Below are 19,843 nucleotides of genomic sequence, written 5' to 3'. Positions count from 1 at the left end.
GGGCAGGGACATCTTCCACTGGATCAGGTTGCTCAAAGCTACATCCAACCTGACCTTGAATCTTTTCAGGGATGGGGCATCCACAGCTTCTCTGGGCAACCTGTACCAGTGTCTTTGCCACTTCCGTCGTAAAAAAACTCATTCCTCATGTCCAATATAAATCTACCTCTTTCAATTTAAAACTTTTGCCCCTTGCCTTGTCACTACAAGTCTTGGTGTAACGTCTCTCTCTGTATCTTATAAGCCCCCTTTATATATTAAAAGGCTGCAACAGGGTTTTCCCGGAGCCTTTTCTTCTCCAGGCTGAACAACCCTAACTCTCTTTGTCTTCCTTCACAGGAGAGGTGTTCCAGCTTTCTGTCATTTTTTGTGGCCCTCCTCTGGACCTGCACTAACAGGCCCATGTCTGTCTTGTACTGAGGACCCCAGAGCTGGATGCAGTACTGCAGGTGGGGTCTCACCATCACAGAGTAGAGGGGCAGAATCGCCTCCCTCAACCTGCTGGCCATGCTTCTTTTAATGCAGCTGAGGAAATATTTGGCTTCCTGCGCTGCAAGCACACATTGCTGGCTCATGTCCCATTTTCCATCTACCAGTATCCCTGAGTCCTCCTCCACAGGGCTGCTCTCCATCCATTCATACCCCAGTTTATATTGATATTGAGGATTGCCCTGACCCAGGTGAAAGACCTTGCACTTGGCCTTGTTGAGCTTCATGAGGTTCACGTGGGCCCATTCCTCAAGCCAATCACAGTCCCTCTGGATGGCATCCCTTCCTTCTAGCTTATCAAGTGTACCACTCAGCTTGGTGGTATCTGTAAACTTGCTGAGGGTGCACTTAATCCCACTATGTTGTTGATGAAAATATTGTATAGTATCAGTCCCAGTACAGACCCTTGAGGGACACAGCTTGTTACTGGTTTCCACTTGGACATTGAGCCGTTAACTGTAATTCTTTAGATGCAACCATCCAGCCAATTCCTTATCCGTCAAATCTATATGTCTCCAATTTAGCAGCAAGAATTTTGGGGGGGACCATATCAAAGGTCTTGGAGAAGTCCAGGTAGATGAACAGAAGTCCATGTACATGAGTTTCAAGTGCTCTTGGACTGGAACTTAGGTTTTGTTTCTCTGAATAGAATCTAGGTTTTGTGCATTGAAACTGCTCCAAAAACAGAACCAACACGTAGTAAATTGAGGATGCAGTTCAGAATTGCCCTAATCTGAACCAGGTCATGAATGCAGATGTAGCTGAATATGTTTCAAGAGCTGCATACCTCTGTAAAATATTATTACTGTCTTCCTCCCCACCTCTGCCTCAAGTTTGGCTGATACAGTTTTTTCCAGCTTTTTAAAAAAAGACATCATTTCATCAAGCCATTTTTGCAAGATGGTTTCACACATGAATGTATTGGTGCAAATGAGAGTAAGGAATAATTTTATAGCAGTTTAGAGCAGGAATGAGTGAGAAAGAATGGGAACACCCTGAATAGCTATTCTAGTAAGAAGAAATTGAACATGAAACTGTAGAGTCTCGTAAACTTGGCCGTTAAAGAATTGCAGATAGAAACCTGAAGGATGAAGATATAAGGGCAGTGAGGCATGGAAACGCATCAGGAATCAACTAAGGAAGTGTGATACACCACCTCAGTTCAAGTACATGAAAAACAGATTTTACAGATCCTTTGTAGAGGTTGTAAAGCGGAGGAGGTAACATGGTTAAAAAATGAGATGGGAAGAAAAGTCACAATATAAGAATTAAGGTCTATGAAGGTGTGTTACAGAAGAAGTAAAAGCAAAAAAAAAGGCAAGAAGATTGTTAAATGTTCTTGTGGTATATTTGTGGAAGGAGAAATGCAACAAATGTCAATTAAGGGATGCTGTCTGAAGCCGTAAGATACTAAAGAAATGCTGAAATAGTCTTAATGAGGTACTAGGAAGTCATAAGTAAAAGTTTCAAACCAAATGAGCCTAGCAAACTCAAGTTTTCATGAGTGGCAGTTGAGCACTACTGGAATTACAAGCACATGTAACCTAATGCACATGCTACTTATTTCTGGTAAGAGATACAGTGTGCTCCCACTTGAAACCTTTGAGAAAAGAGAAGAACCTCAAAATATTTTGAGGTGTTAAGATGTTACCAGGATGTAAATAATCTGAGGTAGTAGACATAATAGTATAGAAAAGTTTGAAGAGGGCGCTCAAGTGAATTTTAACTTTAAGCACTGTGGTGACATATCTTAGTTTGTCAGTATGGACACTCATTCCTTCAAAGGTAAACTTCTTTAATGGTTTAAAGAGGAATGTGTTCTGTTCTGCTTCCTTTACCTCTTCCCCTCACTTCTTTGCTCCAGCTCTTCTATTTATCCTCAAGCATTACAATGGGTAAATTTCTGACTTGTCTTACATGTCTGAGAAATAGGACATCCTTGGCAGCTAAAAAGTCACACTGGAAAATGATCTTCCACTTGCTAAGGAATGTATGTTGCTTGTTGCTGTAACAAGATTCTTGGAACTTTATCCTTAAAACTAATTTTAAAACCATGCAGCAGAATATGTTGTTAATAAAACCCTCTTGGGGAAAGAGAAGACTTTAGAAAATAGTATGAGGAGAGGGTGCCTTCTATTTAATGAATGATTATGGACCAAGATAATGTTCCTTAAGAATAAGGTATGGGCAGCTGCTGACATCTATAGCTTAAGGTTTTTGTTATGTGAAGTTATAGAATTTAAAATCATCTTTCTTATATTTGTAATAACACTCCAGGAATACACTGAGTTACTGCAGTAAGACCTTGAAGGTTTTAGTATTTTTATTTAGTTACAGTAAATGCTGTGTTTACTCTTTACTTAAAAGTAGTAGTACAAGTACTACCCAGTACAACAATATTTATGCAGGTGTTTACTATTCAGTAAGTAACAGTGAAGTGCTGTTCTAGATGCTGGGAATAAAAAGCTAAAGGTAAGTCCCAAGTGCTGTGATAGTATGTGTCAGCTATCCCAAATACTATTGAAAATGTGTGTAAATGTTTTTTATAATGGAAAGACATTCTTATTCAGGTTTTAATTCATGCTTATGTAATGTATCATTCTTGACGTTCATCAGAAGCTCAGTGTTCCTTATTATTTATTATAATTATTTAAAATGAAAGCTTAAATTCCAGAGAAGAGCCTCGAAATTAAATTTTATTGGGGAATTTTTTTCCCCAGAACTGCATATTCTGCTCCAAACCAAGATACAGAGCATGTAATTCGACAGAAGCATGTGATCTTTCTAGATGTATTTCTGTTGGAGATAGTTTTACTTAAGTTCTTGTTATGTAAGTTACTCTGTAGCATGTTATGCTACAAAAGATTGGGCAAAGATGACTTCGTTCCATAGTAGTCTATTGTCCAAAAATACAGATGGAAGACTAGTGGTCTGGAACATAGGGACATAGATTTGTGTACTGCCAGAACTTAATGAAATATTATTTTCTAGGTTCATTGATTTCTACTGATGAAGACTTGGAACTCTCATGACTTTGCCAGTTTGCACATTAAGTGGTATTCATTGCATTGAAAAGGTTATTGAGAAAAACAGGAACTCTTAGAGGAATCAGTGACATAAATGCAGATCCCAGATGTGGAGCCACTGTGCTTCGCTCTAACTGCAGTATAGTTCTCTGGCTGCAAGCTGGACTAGGAAACTAGTATGGGGAGCCCCAATTCTAGGGTTTATCACTGAGGCTAGACACATGATGCTTGTTACAGCTTTAAAACAAAATAACTAATAAAAATCTAAGATTTCATGGTCTTATAAATTTGCAGAGTTTATATCTCAAACCTTAGTTTAGAAATTCCATGTTATCTGTTGGTCTCTTTGTTTGTTTGTTTCCTTAATTGCAGTTGGTAATTGCAGTTTTGTTTGAAGATAAAATTGCCAGTTTGCAAACCCAGTGCAAGTGAATTGAAGTCTGCAAAACTTGTCATTAGATGTAGGATAGGACCATCTTGAAATTTGTTCATGTTCTGAAGCTTTGTAACAATGGAGAGCGGTACCATCAAACAGCATTTTACTTTAAACCTGAATTTCTAAAATATCATCTTTCTTCTGTTAATTTTCAGTTCCAAGAGAAAAATGATTTTATTATCCTATATCTGTGAATATTATTCTATATATATATGTACATGTCTGCTCAATTACTTTTATGTATGTTTGTTTGTTTTTGTCTTGAAGATTCTTGGATATCCCAGTCAGCTTCCTTCCCTAGGAATCAGAAGCAACCAGGTGTGGATTCCTTGTCACCTGTAGCATCACTTCCTAAACAGATTTTCCAGCCTTCTGCCCAGCAGCAGCCTTCTAAACAGGTTAAAGTCACATGTGCAAACTGCAAAAAGCCTTTACAAAAGGGACAGACTGCATATCAGCGAAAAGGATCAGCTCACCTTTTTTGTTCTACTACCTGCCTCTCATCATTCTCACACAAACCTACTCCAAAGAAACTTTGTGTTATGTGCAGAAAGTAAGGGATTCTTAAATTTTGTTTCATACTAGTAGCTAAATCCAGTAATACTTGAGATTCTCATGCATGTATGAGAACTGCTCCATTAATGATATAAAATCTGACTATACAAGTATTTTATATAGTGTCACTTCAGTATTGTTTGGAAATGTTGAATTCACTCTGCTATAACAGAAGTTTACCAGCTTTTGAATTTGGAGTATGGCAGGTTGTTTCTTTGAAAGCCAATACACTAAAAACTACTGATTTTTTTTTTTTTTTTTTAAAGACAAGGTGTCCAAGTTATAATACATCCTGTGACAAGACATATTCTTTAGATATAAAATCCTTTATGAAAAGAAGTGGACCTTGTGTTGTATAGAAAGCATTCATTTTGATAGATGAAGATAGAAAATCAAGGGGCTTTAAAAGAAGGAGAAACTGATACTTGGAAGAAGGTGGAAGAAATTTGGCAGCTCTTCCATTGTTGGCAGTGTGGGGAGAGGAGAAGCCTTAGACTTTCCCCATAGTTTGGGGCAACTATGGCAACTTTTGAAGCTGAAGATACCTTAAGTGGGCAGTACAGAGAGAGTGACAAGCATACCTAGAAGTGGTTTATTCTAAATTATTGGTTAGGTTTGACTTGTAATTTTTCATTATTTCCCAAACTTAAAATTGCTGAAGAGAAGTCTTCCATAATTGTACTATTGTAGTGTAAGGTGTACAAAATAGCTGTACTATCTTTTTCTTTCAATGTACTGATTGCTGAGATACTTGCACTTTTTCATATTTTTTCAGTAAAGCCTCAGTCCACTACACCCTGCAGTGATATTGGTTAAATGATTAATTCTTGCTGAACTAAAGAAGGCTTGCAGTAAAGACTGCCTTTGTTAATGTATGTTTTGGAGAGGGTGGTCTTTGCTCAATCGCAGATTTAAACTAGTGAAAAACACTTCGGTATGTGGCGTGATGGATTAATGGCTTGTATTCAGATGTAAGCTACTGATCTGAGAGGGGCGGTTGTTGTTTTTTCTTGAGACTCTGTAAAAATAAACTATCGAAAGTATTGATATCCGGTGTATTCATACCTTGGTACACTGAATACCTAGCAGATTTAACATACTTCAGCTTCTTTTAAATACATGTAAAAGCTCAAATTCTCTCAACCGTCACTTATACAAAGCTAGTTAAAAGCACTCTCTACTCTTTCTGTTGGCTTGTACATGTTTATATCCTATTTTGGGTTTGTTTTTTTTCAGTTAATCTGGTGACTACCATATTCAGCTAGCTGTATTATATATAAAGATGAAGATGATACTAATGTTTTTATTTCTGACTGAGATCTTGAAAATTCATGGCTAAATCTGTGCTCTCTTGAAACTTTGGAGATACTTACCTGTGTGTTGTAAGAGGCTATATACAAAACTGCCCTAAATGAAAGGGCTTTATTTTTTAATGATGAGGAAAATACCTTCTTTCTAGCTTTTGGGGTTACTTAAAATAAGCTTTGTTTAGTGTATTTGATTTCTAGAGAACCTCTGTGAAGTCACCTTTGACAATTTTTGAGGTGCTGTTGGTCTTCACTCTTCTACTAGTATGCAGTTGGTACTCAGTCACAGTTAAATAGAAGGCAGCATATGTGTGAAATTTTTCCTCTGTAGCATGGCTTCATTGTGAAGCCCAATCTCATCCAGGCTTTTTTTCTTTATTGCCAAATTTTTTCTACCTGGTGATAGCAAACCAGGTATTTGCTCCGTACTTGTTTCTGCGTTTTTTTTCATGCTAAAGCAGACATAATATTGTCAGATTGCAGTTCACTGAAAGGATAAGGGACCTCAAGCAAAATCCAGGAGACCTTGAATGTAGGTTGGATAGATGATAATAGTTGATATGTCACAGGTCAGACTTTCAGAGGTATGCTCAGTTTTATCTTTAAATATGTAGATCACTTTAAGTGGAAGAAGTGAAGCCTACGGTAAATTTTGAAAAAAATTGTATAACCCCATCTGAAAAGTTAGAATTCTTATCATATTTTATTGTAAACCACTTTTCTAGCACTCTCCTGAACCTTTGTAACTACATAAATAGTGTAGGAATTATTTTAAGAAGGAAAGTATAGGAAATACCTGGCATTCTCCATAGTGTTTATAGTTTTTATTGACTTGTGTTACTCTTTTTGACTTCATACTTGTCTCCTTTGATACAAGTTAATATGTGTTTTGATACAAGTTAATAGTGTTTATAAGTCCTCCTGGAATCTAGTCAGAAACTGTAAGGTCCTCAGGGCAGGAGCTCTGGCTTCTGCAGAATAGAAGCAATAACACTCCCCAACACAAATCCTTACTAGCTTGCCGAAGGGCAAGCCAAAATGTGCTGACTTTCCTTTGATGGAAGAAGACAGGCATGCAAGTGTTAATATCCAGGGACGGTAGAATTTTATTTTCAAGGGAGTCGGTCTAGGGAAGCATACAGCATTTTTCCAATGTTTTCCACTCATCCTATTTTTAGGGGTCCTAGGTATGAGTGTCTGGGGCATGTCTTTTCCAGCTGGTGATCCATGGTGATGATAATAGAGATCCAGATGTGCCTATTTTTTGTTTATTCTGCCCAATAGCATTTCTTATATGTCAGTAATAGGGGTTTTTTTCTCAGAAGGCAAAGGGGGGAGACTTTTATTTCTTCTTACTGCTTCTAATTTATGGTATGTGATAGTTTGGGATTAAGAGTGAAACTACCTTAGAAATTTGGGAGATCTCATTACAAAGGTGCACTGACAAGCATGGTGTTAGTGACTTTGCTGAGTTTGCAGTGTGTGCAGCATACAATTGAAGATCAAGGAAGTCTAGAATTAATTTCAGTGAAAAACAGTGTAAGTCAGTTTGGTTAGAAGAAGGTTTGTTCTATTTCAAATTAATTTTATTGATGGTTGCTTGTCTGGTTTGGTGTTAAATTGGTGCAATTTCACAGGCAACTGCGTGAACTATTCAGGTGCTTTCAAACTTTGAAGTAATGATTGAATTAACTTTTTAAATTTTAAATAATAAACTTCTAGGCAAGTTTGTTGTAGAGTTTTAAACTTTTTGGTTGTTTGGTTGTACCTTCTCTCTTCCTCTCGTCCTCTCCTGAGATTAATACTGGGAATGGTGGAGTTTTGTACAAATAAAAGACCATTTCTAACCTTTTACTGTAAATCTGATTTTTTTGTATAGAACTTAAGTATGGCTTTTGTGTAAAGTTGCGAAAGGGCTAGTTCACATTTGCTGTGTTTTTGTATAAGATTGTTTGCCACAACTGGTACCTAATGGTGCATTAATGTCACTTAGTTCTAGAATAACGTAATAGGAAAAAAATAACCCCAATCCAAAAAAAAAAAAAAAAAAGGTTTTTACACAGGAAAGACATAGTACTTGCAGTACTTAGAGTAGTTGTAAAAATATTACTAAACTTAGTTTTGACGTGTGACTAACAACTGTACACCCACAAACCAGGTTTGAAATGTAAGAATTAAAAGGAAGAATGAATCTTATGTCTTCTTGTTTAAATATATATATATGTGTATTTATACATGAGCACGCTACAGTGGGGTTTTTGGTTTTTCTTTTTTTGTCTTTCAGAGATATAACAACAATGAAAGGTACCATTGTTGCTCAAGTTGATTCAAGTGAGTCTTTCCAGGAGTTTTGCAGTACATCATGTTTATCCTTCTATGAAGATAAACAGAATCCCTCAAAAGGAGTTTTGAATAAATCAAGATGCACTATCTGTGGTAAACTAACTGAGGTGTGATTGACTGTTATTTCTTTTATTTTTCTCAATAATGACAGTATTAACAACTTCTATTCTGAAATAAGAGGACTGAATATAAGGAAATTTAAAATCTGATTCAGTATTTTCATATGCTGTGAGATATTAAGATATGCAGGCTTAATATTCATGAAGAGCAACTGAAGGAAGAAAGAATTCAAAGAGGTTAATATTTGATTTTTGTTTCAGAAACTTGAAGTGCCTTTTGCTGACATTTTGTTGCTACTGTCAATAATTTTATTAGATGTACAATCTTGTAATTATAACCCAAATTTCTCACATAGAAGAATTGCTGTTGAAAAAACTCAGGATTTACTGTATTATTTACTTTTTTACTGTAAGTTTTGAAAGATTATGCAAATGTTTTTAGAGATACGTAGAATATAAGTAATTCTAAATTCTCATGAATGTATTAATTTACTCTTGATGCCATTTCTGGGCCCAGCATAGTCCAGGCTACTACTTAGCATATGTGTCTGGCCAGTCTTTATATGCCATGTTGTCAGCCTGCAAATTGAGTATTTTAAAAAATCGCATAAATTGACCTTCTGCTCTAATATGCAATTATTACATCCTTCCCTGTGATCTTTGCTTCTAGGCTACAAGAGCAAATGGGTCCAAGGTTTTTTTTCTAGAACTTTGGAAACAGCAGAAACACCAACTTCATGGTCATTTCAAGCATCTCTGTTCTTAAATAGTGAGCTAGTATAATCTGGTTTTAGTTACTGTACTTAAATGTATGACTACTGGCTTATCTGGTAGTTTCAGGCAACTTTGTGCTTGTGTGGTGATAGAATACTTCTTTATTTTTTTATTTTATTTTATTTTTTAGATTCGTCATGAAGTTAGCTTTAAAAATATGACTCATAAGCTGTGCAGTGACCATTGCTTCAATAGATACAGGATGGCAAATGGATTAATAATGAATTGCTGTGAGCATTGTGGGGAGTATTTGCCCAGTAAAGGAGCTGGAAACAATATTCTTACTATTGATGGTCAGCAGAAAAGATTCTGCTGTCAGAACTGCGTTGGTGAATACAAGCAGGTAATTACTTCTTTATCTATAAATTTAAATTAAATAAACATTAATACTCCTTAAATTTATCCTGTTATTCATAAAATGGTTTTACTTCTCATTAGAAGTCTTAAGTGACAAAGAATTCTAAAAATGAAATTAATGCCAGTGAGGGAAAACTAGCTGGAAAGGACTACCTATTTGTTATTAATGAAAATATCACTGAAATTAAACTTTCTGTTAATAATTTCTATTTCTTTCTTATGGCTGTATTACAAGTATATTAATAGCAAGCCCGACATACAGGCTTACTGGTCCTTAAGTGATGTTCTTTTTTTAGATATAAAAGCTTGCTTATGCAGTCAAAACATTGAAAAATGTGCGGAGCATCCAGATTGGACATTGCTGTGAGAATGCTCTAACTGATTACACGTTGGCTGTGTACCTGTACTATGTCTAATCTTCTTCACTGTACCGCATAGGATTTAAAAATTTATTGTTACTTTCATCCTTCCATGTGTTAAATCTTGTGCTTTCATTGTCTTTACTTGGTTTGTTTTTTATTTATTCTTAAGACTGTTAAGATAGTAGTAATTGTTGTGGTTAAAAATAATTCCAAATCAAGAAATCTGATGCTGATGTCTTTTACATATTACAGAGCCAGCTTAGCTCTGAACCGTTGGTAATGCTGGCTGAAAGGTTTAAATGTTAATCACAGTATTTATGGTGTAATAGTGTAGCTCTGAAACATTAAATATTTTGGGGGAGGATATGCAATTTGGGGATTTTTTTTCTTCAGGTTTTTTTTTGCTTGGTGCATTCTGCTCTGAGTTTGTAGGGGTAGTGTTACAAAAGTACTATTTTACTAGCAAGAAATTTCTTTATCTGATTTTGAAGTTCACACTTGAATTTGTGAGTGGCCCCAGTGCTGCATATTACTTTGGGTTCTTTCTTCATCTCTTTCCATTTTTAAGAAACCAATGATCCAAGAGAAAAGGGAGTGCAGTGCTGAATGTTTTTAACTTCTTTACTGTTGCATCATGTATGTTTGTATTTTCTCATTGGACATTCAGTTTTGATGCTTTTGGGGATGGCTATTCTTGTGTATATGCAATGTGCAAACAGCAAATCTGGAAACGTGCATGTGTAAACAGCGTAACTGAAAACGTAACATAAGCGTTATTCTTTTGTCACAGCTATACCAAAAGGGACAGGATAGGTTTCCAAGATACTAAAAACATAGGCATGCCCAGAAGCCATGGAAAGACTTGAAGAAACGTTGAATACTGTCTCTCGAAGAAACAGAAAGGCATGAGATTAACTTTGAACTTGAGACATTCCCACACAACCAGTATAACATGCACTGCACATGGAATTATGAAATGAACGTGGAATTTTGAGAGGTCGAATGATAAATCTGTATTTAAATCTCATTACAGACTGTACTCTATTTGTTCAGATATTGTTGTATTTTGTGTTTAGATATGTATTTGAGAATAAGAAGGATATGGGTAGCAAGTTGTATGTTCTGGTTTGATTTGGGGAGGAGGAGCAGTTTGCAGTACCAGGAATCTTCACAAGTAGTGTCAGGTATTGTGCATTATTGTGAGGATCCTTAAGAGGACCTTTAAAATGGAGACACATTGTTCTGGTGCATTCAGTTCTGACAGCAGACTATATTCAAGCAAGTTCTTGATTCTTTTGTGGAAATATTTGGTACTGGGGAACTGTAATAGGGTGTGAGAAGCTTAATTTAAGTGCTCATGTGCATCTGGTTTGGAGTGGTGATTAAGTGTAATTCTTAAATGGTAGCTTTCAAATGTTCCAGGAGTGTTTGGGGGCTTTGGGGTATTTTTGATATTAAGAGAAACTCAAGCTATAAAATTAGGAGGTCTTTAGTGTATGTTGTAGGTGAGTTGCTCAGGACACAATTATTTGAGAATATTTAGTTGTTTAGCAGGATTTATTTAGGTTTGAACTTCCATTTGCATTAAGGTTGTTTGTTTGTTGTTTTTTTTTAACTGAATGTTTCCAAGGAATTCTGTTTTTAAAAAAGGAATTTAGACTTTGAAAAATGTCACTGACAACTCATTGGGCCACAATTGGTAAATTGTAGGTTACTTTGTTCAGTCATAACAATGTCGTCTTGGAAATTTTTTATTAGATCTTTCTTTTAAAGGAGAACCAGTGAAGGAGAGAATATGGGAGAGTTGTTATTACATACTGAAATAAACTTCATGGAATCAATAATATAGGAAAAGTTGATGTATCATTTGATTACAGCATTGTGTTGTACAACTGATTATTGTGTGTTACAAGTTTTAGCAAATGTTTTCTTACAAACAGTTGTAAAATACATAGGTCTTACTGGTATGAGCTTTGTATTAAGCAGTTTATATTGTAAATGTCATACACCTATCAATATGCTATTCATTTGTAGTAGTAATAAATGAAAACTGATTCTTATTACTTGTACCTATCTATATACTTCATCCCTATTTTTTTGAATAAATATTACACTGATTTGAACAATTAATTTTCAATAACTTATCATGGACATTTTTTCTTCCTGGAATGAAAAAATTAAAATTGTGGGTAATAAAAATTACTGTGGCTCTTGGAATAGCCACTGAGTGCAAATAATCCATCGGCTACAAAGGGATTCTTTCTTCTGCTTCAGACTTGGTGGGAGTAAGAAACAGTGTTATTCCTGGGATGGGGAGTAGGTTTTTTTTGGAGTGACTAAGTCAGCTTTCCAGGTGATGGATGCACTTAGCTTTCTATGTACCAGTGTCAGAACCTGCTTTAAAACTGAGACAAAAATAATCTTGAATGTTGCATCCTGTGTTTTGCTTTTCTGAGAGGTGATGGCTGTTCTTTCTCACTAAAACTGAAGTAATTACAGCTTAGGTTTCTTTCATATTAAAAAAGCTATGAAAAATAGATTAATAAATTGCATAAGAATTAAAAAAAATAATAAATAGACATAGCCTAACTAATGCTCCCTGTGGTTATATGCAAGAGCATGTTAATTTCCTGATGGCACAACAGCCATTCATGAAGACAGCTAAGTTCAAATCAAGCTTTTTTAAAAAAAGAGAAAACAAGGATAAAATTCTTCCTCCAAAAATGAAATCACTGTGACAATTTACATAAAATGTCAAAACAAAACCCTTATTGGAAGTTTGGAAGTGGTTATTTTTTTTTTAAGCCTGAAGAAGACTACTACTACTACTAGATTGTAAATTCTTTACCTGAAGTTCAGACTCTTCACGTGTAGAGGGACAAGAGGGACTTAAAGAATGACACTAAACAAAACAGAAAACAATGCTAGAAGAGAATGAGATCATATCTGAAAAGGAGGTGGCTAAATTGTCTACGTAATTGTGCAAATGCTGAAATATTTTATTTCTTCAAGTAGGCATTTAATATAATTAACATGAGAACTTAACAATTTAAAAAATTACTTCAGTGATTCATTTAAAAGTTAGTATCTATGCAACAAATTGAAACAGCCCCCAAACATGCCATGAAGACATACTAAACAAAAGCACATACATATGTTGTTTTAATGTTTCTGATACTATTGCATATTTTCTGTCTCTACAAAATCAGTGGACTTCCTTTTCAAGGCAGTTGCAATCTTGTGTCCTGGTTTGCTGGATTTGGGTACAGCCTTGACAGTCTTGTTCTAAGGAACAAGTGAATTCTGTGACTTGGCTTGTGCAACCAACCATACCTCTTAATTTTCAGCTGTTGAACTAAGATAAAGCTGAGCCTGTCTACTTTTAAAAATACAGGCTAACTGCTTTGCTTACTGGCCTGATCAGTCCACAGTGCTCTTGATTCTGCCATGAAAGCATTTAATGCTTTAATAGTTTAAAATGTTCCTTTACTTTTTTTGCTTTATTTTCATAACTAAAATTCTTCTTGTTACAATGTGACCTGGGATTCGCTTGCTTTGGGTGCTTCTTAAAAGTGATGGTCTTCATGTGCTGCCAAAAATAGGGGAAGGAACTCTAGCTACTTCTTCATAGGCTTCTTAATAGCTCTGGAATGAAGTGAGTACTGGGTGAATTCAAGCCAAGTGAGTATTTTCCTAGTTGGAGAGGGTGCTTGCAGTGTCTCTTCATCTAATGAAAGATTTCCTTCAGTACTGAATAAAAGTGCATTTTATTGACTTCCTTGATTACATGAAGACTTACTACTGAAGGTGCTTCAAGACTAACCAGGCTATGCCATCCCTTTAAGCTGTTCACTTACAAGCAATAGGCAAAACCCAACCTAGGTAGTTGTGCTTCCTTGTCTCAAATTCTGTTCATTGCCAAACAACTGCTTTTGTGAAACTCTCTTAAAACTCATTTCATCTGCTTCATCTGTGTGCAGGGGTTTAAGAGCCTCCACTGTATACAATAATATGCATATCAGTTCTGCAACTTATGATTCATTGCTTATGTAGAGTTTGTATTTAGTCTCACAAAATGTATTGTTACCTACTGGTTTAAATCTCACTGAATGCTATGATAGAATGTCCTGTCACGTAGCACTTCAGTGGAAGCATCTAGGGTTTTCAACTTTGTCTTGTGATATGCAGTGTCAGTTCTTTTTCTGTGCTTCTTTGCTATTAAGACAGATCTGTCATTTTTATTTTGATAGTACAATTAACTACACAATCTGCTGCTTCCTGCTGTTGTTACTGCTTTGTAAAATCTTGTTTCCAGGTTTCTGTTTTGAAAGTAGATACTGTTAACAAAACCAGAAATTGTGAGAGTTGAACAGCCCCTTTACATTGAAATATTAGAAATACTGACTTTTCAGGTTTTGTTTTTGTTTTTTAATTTCTGGTCATTTTTAAAGAGAAGTTCTGTGGTTTCAGCCAGTTCAAACTGTGGTTTAATAGTGGAGTCTCTTCCTCATATGGTAAACCACTTCTGTCTCACTTAATACCAAACTAAGTATTACCTAATATCTGATAATATTGACATCTGATACTATGTAGACTTCCAAATGGACATAGCTAGACGCTTTTTACCCCATCTGCCGTGGTTAGATGACAAATCTTTATCAACCAAGAAATAATAAATTCCCCTTTCTTCCTGCTTAGTGGTGTCAGGGTTTTTTTGAGGCCTCTTGTTATTTATGCTTCCAGTTTCTTGCATGTCTGATGCAAATCAAGTCTTTGTAGAAACTACCCTGTTCTACTTTTTCTTCTACCTTTTATTTACTCTTATTTTCTGGAACCATTTATTTTGCCATTTCTGCTTCAAATGTCTTAACTGTAGAATTTGCTGCTCTTCAATAAAAACTGTATAGCTTCCTTAGGCACCTGAATGTCATTCATCATAAGTGTTCAGGATGTTATTTTGTCGATATTTTAGAAGAGAAAGTGAGATAGGTATATCAGAGATGTTAAAACAGCTTTGTAGTTCTGAAGAAAAGTACTTAATGGCAGTCAAAATTGTGTGATGTGATCTCTGTGGGAACACAGGAAATTCTTAGAAAGAGGAAGCAAGGAGGTGATGCGACTAGGTATTGGAGTTAGCATGGATATAACCACATCTGTGCACTGCTGTACCTGGAATAATTAGACAGGGTTGAGGTGAAGAGGGAAAAAAGGCAAAACAGAAACAGCTGAAACATTCAGTTAATGAAAAAGTAACTTGCTTTTTGGGCCAGGGGGTTTCAGCTCTGCTTTTCTTGAAATCACGAAGGCAAACGTCTTGAGAGTGGGAGCAAAACTGGCAAAAAGAGGGAGCACTGGCAGTTGGAGATGCCAAAGAAGAGTTACTGGACAAGTTATTGATATGGCTGTTTGCAGAGTTCAGCTGATGGAACATAAACACAAATTACTTGGTGTTTAGAGGCCACAAAAGCATTACTTCAGCTTTTGTTCTTAAGACTTGGGTAAATGCTTTTGAGGTGTTACCAATGTTAATCTCTTTTGTTGGAGCAGGGAGGAGTTTACAGTTGTTCTTGGGGAAGAGATTATTTGAGTGCAGTATTTCAAAAGACTGAATAAATAATACGGTTTCTTCTTTCTTTGCTGTTACAGATTCTGCTGACATCTGGTTCTTTTCTTAGACATGCCTGTTGCTTCTGGATCCATCCGGACCATCCTTCTTTCAAATAATGTTTTCCTGATTGCCTTACTAATGGATCTGTGTTATCATAGAATTCCACGTAGTGAATATCTCTGCTTTTCTACCTATAGAAATCTTCTGTCTTCTTTCTCCTTTACTTTCTATTTCAAGACAGGTTGACTGTCTTTCTGTCCCAGCATATTCTTTTCTAGAAGCTTTCCTGGTATTGTATCTTATTTCTAATCTGAAACTGTTGCTCTGTAAAGCTACCAGAGAGAAGCTTGCCTGGATTGAGAAGTAGGTACTGGTCTGTTTTGCCATGGACCATATGAGTTGTAATTGCAAAGCATTTCCTTCAACTGGAAACAAGTATTTGGGCTGCTACATAGTGTTGTAGCAATCAGTTGGTATTCTGGTGTTCTTGATTGACTGGCCCTTGGCGTGGAAGTTGTAGCAAGAATGCTATCTTACACTGCAGGCATGTTCTTCATCCCACTTTCAATCCTCCTGAAGGCATGTGAAGCAGATCATACTGCTTTTTTCAGTCAAGAATAAAAGTCTAGCATAGGCACCTAGATTCAAGACACTAAGAGCTTTATTGAAATACTTTTGCAGCCAGACAGTTCAAGAACAGAGACTTTCATTAGTTTCAGTTGCAAACAGAAGTGAGGCTTACTTCTAAAATACCATGAAATTATAGTATTGATCTGATATCTATTTTTGGGTTTGATTTTTCTTCTTAGTAGGATGTGTGCAAGAAGAGCTCTAGATTTAAGCTTTCATGATACTTTCAGTAAGATGTAAAGGAAGATAAAGATTTCTTCTGAAATTATTGTTGCTGATAATGGCAAGAATAAAAATTCCTCAGAAACCCTCCAATTTTCTCTTTTATTTCCAGAAATTTGGATTTCAGTTGCAACAATACTTGTATTTCTGGAATATGTCCCATTCATCTGTTTTGTCTTGCATCTTGATAGCCACTTTTGTAGTTGCCAGTTTGAGTTCCAACACTGTCCTAGTGGACAGGATGAAGATTTGAAATGTATATTAACTCATAAGTCTTTTCAAATTGCATGAAGTGTTTTATAATATGTTTTTTCTCAGTTATCTGTCATGAGATACCTATTGTGAAGTAGACCTGATTTCTACAGTTAAGTCTCTAACAGGGCATACAAACAAGTCATGAAAGAATGAGTGAGTTTTGAATCAAATATAATAAGAATATTCCAGCTTTTGCATTTGCCTTAGACTTTATGTTTGAATGTGCAGGGTTTTGTCTATAATCACTTTTGCCTACCATTGAAATACCATGGGGAGCGCAAAATGAAGCCAGTACTTTTTCTGAAATGGAAGATAACTGCCAAGAAAGCAGCTTTGGAGAAAAAGACTTGTGTGTTCTGGTGGACAACAAGTTGAACAAGAGTTAGCAGTGTGCTCTTGCAGCAAAGATGGCCAACTTGCATCCTGGATTGTATCACAGAATGCTTGAGGTTGGAAGTGGCCTCTGGAGGTCATCTTGTCTACCCCCCTGTTCAACCAGGATCACCTGGAGCAGATCGTCTAGGACCATGTCTGTTTGAGTTTCGAGTATCTCCGAGGATGGGGGGGGACTCCACAGCCTCTCTGGGCAACCTATTGCTGTATTAGCAAGAGCATAGCCAGCAGGTCAAGGGAAGTGATTTCTGTGCCCTACCTCTCCCTGCTCCCCCCCATCCTTCTGCACTTAATAAACTGCATCTGGAGCACTGTGTCCAGTTTTGGATTCCACAGGGTGAAAGGTGTTGACGTACTGATGCAAGTTCAGTGGAGAGCTACCAAGATGTTTAGAGGGCTGGAGCACAGACATAGTAGGACAGCCTTGGGAGACCTTAGTTTGTTGAACCTTGAGAAGGCTGAAGGGCTATTAGTTATCTAATGGGAGTGTATAGAGAGGACAAAGTTGGACTCCTCTCAGAAGTGCACAGTGGAAGGATGAGAAGCAACAGACACAACTTGAAAACAAGGGGAAACGATTTAGATGTAAGGAAAAGCTTTTTTTTTCTGTGTGGGTGATGAAATCCTTCAGAGAGGTTTTGGAATGCTCATCCTTGGAGATGCTCATATTTGACAGGACAAGATCGTGAGCGACCTGCTTTGAGCAGGAGGTTGCACTTGACCTCTGGAGGTCCATCCCCTCCAATCTGCATGATTCTGTGACTCTGTACTTCTGAAATAAAGAATGAAGCAGTAGTTTTTAAAATAAAAGAGGAAGTTTTAAATTTTTTTTTGTTTCCTGTTTACTTAGTAATGAAGATTTTGGTATTCTTTGTTCTGTTTTTCTCTTTACCAGTGAAGGTCTTTTGTCTTCTGCCATGAAATACCAACAACACTGACACAGCTTTCTCTTTTCTTTAATTTCTGTTCTGAACACTCACTTTTCCTTGAGGATGGTTAAAATACTCAAAAAGAAAAATGTTCTATAGTAAGAACATGAGAACAGCTGTTCTGGTTCAGATCAGAGATTGAGATTCCTGCAGTCTATGTAAGTGGGCTTGCAGGGAAGAGTAGGAACAGGGCAGGTACTTATTTTTCCCTGAGCATTCTTTTAGCTTCTGACTCTCTAGAGGTCATGGGATCTCTTGAACTTTATGCAATGTTCCTGTACACTATTTTTAGCGAATCTTTTTAATTAGTGCTTGTCCAGTCTCCTTGTGAACACATACAAGCAGTTTTTCCATCCATGACACTCTTCAGTAAGAAGTTCTGCTGACCTGCTGTTTTGTTATGTGAAGAGCTGCCTCCTGTTGTTTGTTGTGAAACAACTTCTGTTGATATTCATCTGATTTCCTGTAGTTGTTAATATTAGAAAAGGCAATGAACAGTTGATCCGTAGCGCCCCACATTATACCATTTTTGGTTCTGTCATTATCCTCTTACCTTGTTTTCAGGCGAGAAGTCCTTACCTCATGAGAATACTCTTTGACCCTACTATGTATTACTGTAGTTCTCCTTAGTTTTAGTGAATCTTCTGTTTGTTTCAGCTAGCAGGGTACTCTTAGGGAAAGGATTCTCAAACGTTACTACTTCTACAGAATGAAATTAATACTGCAGATTGTTAGAGATGAAAATAACATGTTGTGATGAATGTGAGAGTAGAAATGTAAGTTACCTGAGAACCTTGAGAAGAGAGTCTCATCTGGAAATTTGACACTTAAGACCAGGAGAAAATTCTCAGTTTGCATTAGGGCTATCTAAAAACATGGCATAGTACCGTACGAGATTCTCTGTTGATGTTGTCAATGGAGGAAGCCTTTGAGTTAGACTATTAAAAAAAAAAGTGAGACACCTGTGTAATGCTGATTGATCAATACTTTCAGGTATGCTTCAATCTTTTTTTAAATAATGTTGTACACCTTGGGTTTTGAGTGGTTTTAATATTCAAACTTGTAAGTTTGGGGAATGTTGGCAAGAGTAATAAAAATACAGGAAAAAAGTTCAGCTTGAAGGAGGTGATATTACAAGGTTTTGGGAGCAATAAATTTGAAGAGGTTTCAGGCCTTTTAAATTTTTTTTTTCTTCACCAGTGTCCTATCTCCTTCATTTGTGTAACAATGTGTTTAAACTTCTAATAATGCAGAAATGTTCTAACACTTTTCTTAGTTGCTGTGACAAGAATGAAGTGAGAACTTTGCTGTTATGCTTTTGTTTCTACCCACAGAATCTTCTGCATCCTTGATATGTTTTTTTGGAAATTCATGTTCTTTGTAGTCTTGATAATTTAGATCTAGGTTTGCTGGATTATTACTAGATATTAAGAAATATTCCTTGCATTGCTTTTAAGTCTGAAGGACCTAGGGGTGAAATCAATAAACAACTCCAGTATTATAAGGATGTTTGAAATTCAAAAGTGATGGAAGTGGTGCTGCACTGTACTTTGTGTGCATGATCCTTTCTTGACATCAGTTAAATAATGAGATATTTGAGATGCTGGTTAGCAAAAGCTATTTCTACTTTCAAGGGATTTTTGTGGAAACATGTAGTCTGTTGACACAATGAATCTTTTCCAATTATGCTCTGGTCAGCTTACTAAAAATTCATTTATTATAACCTGTGTTTTTATTTTGCTGTCGCTTGAAGTCATCATGGCTTCAGTTTGATTTTTTTCTTTTGGACCTCAAACTTGTGAAAGCTTCACTTACCTGTGGATTGTTTTCTGATTATGTTCCTGAATGCTGTTTGTCAGCATATTTGTATCAGTGCTTCTAGATTTATGTTTTGGTTTATTCTAGAGGTACCTAGGCTATTTGCACACGCAGATTTTTTGATGGTTATTGTCCATTAAGCTTGTTCCAAGAAGTCAAGTCCTTTGTAAATTGTGACCTCCTGTATCTCACTGGTAATATAACGAAGTATTCTTGATGCCCTGCTTTTGCCTATTAACCTGTCAGAGGAGATGAATGTATATTGGCAGAATAGCTCCAA

The 19,843-nt window shown here is 36.3% G+C and overlaps 1 protein-coding gene across 16 annotated transcripts in view; it reads left to right on the top strand.

Moving 5' to 3' along the window:
* The window catches only part of ZMYM2 (zinc finger MYM-type containing 2), a 97,088-nt gene that overhangs the window by 28,645 nt on the left and 48,600 nt on the right, over positions 1–19,843 (top strand). For all 16 annotated transcript variants that reach the window (XR_011328967.1, XM_069808202.1, XM_069808204.1 and 13 more), the window contains 3 exons: positions 4,219–4,504; positions 8,098–8,263; positions 9,120–9,332. Coding sequence is in view for 15 of the 16 variants with exons in the window: in XM_069808202.1 (XP_069664303.1) it covers positions 4,219–4,504; positions 8,098–8,263; positions 9,120–9,332 (665 nt within the window). In the remaining variant the exon portion in view is untranslated. The remainder of the gene's footprint in view (positions 1–4,218; positions 4,505–8,097; positions 8,264–9,119; positions 9,333–19,843) is intronic.

Source organism: Haliaeetus albicilla, chromosome 20 (assembly GCF_947461875.1).
Source record: "Haliaeetus albicilla chromosome 20, bHalAlb1.1, whole genome shotgun sequence".
In the NCBI taxonomy this organism is placed as follows: domain Eukaryota; kingdom Metazoa; phylum Chordata; class Aves; order Accipitriformes; family Accipitridae; genus Haliaeetus; species Haliaeetus albicilla.
The sequence above is the reverse complement of the archived record's forward strand: the minus strand, read 5'-3'. Positions and strand labels throughout refer to the sequence as shown.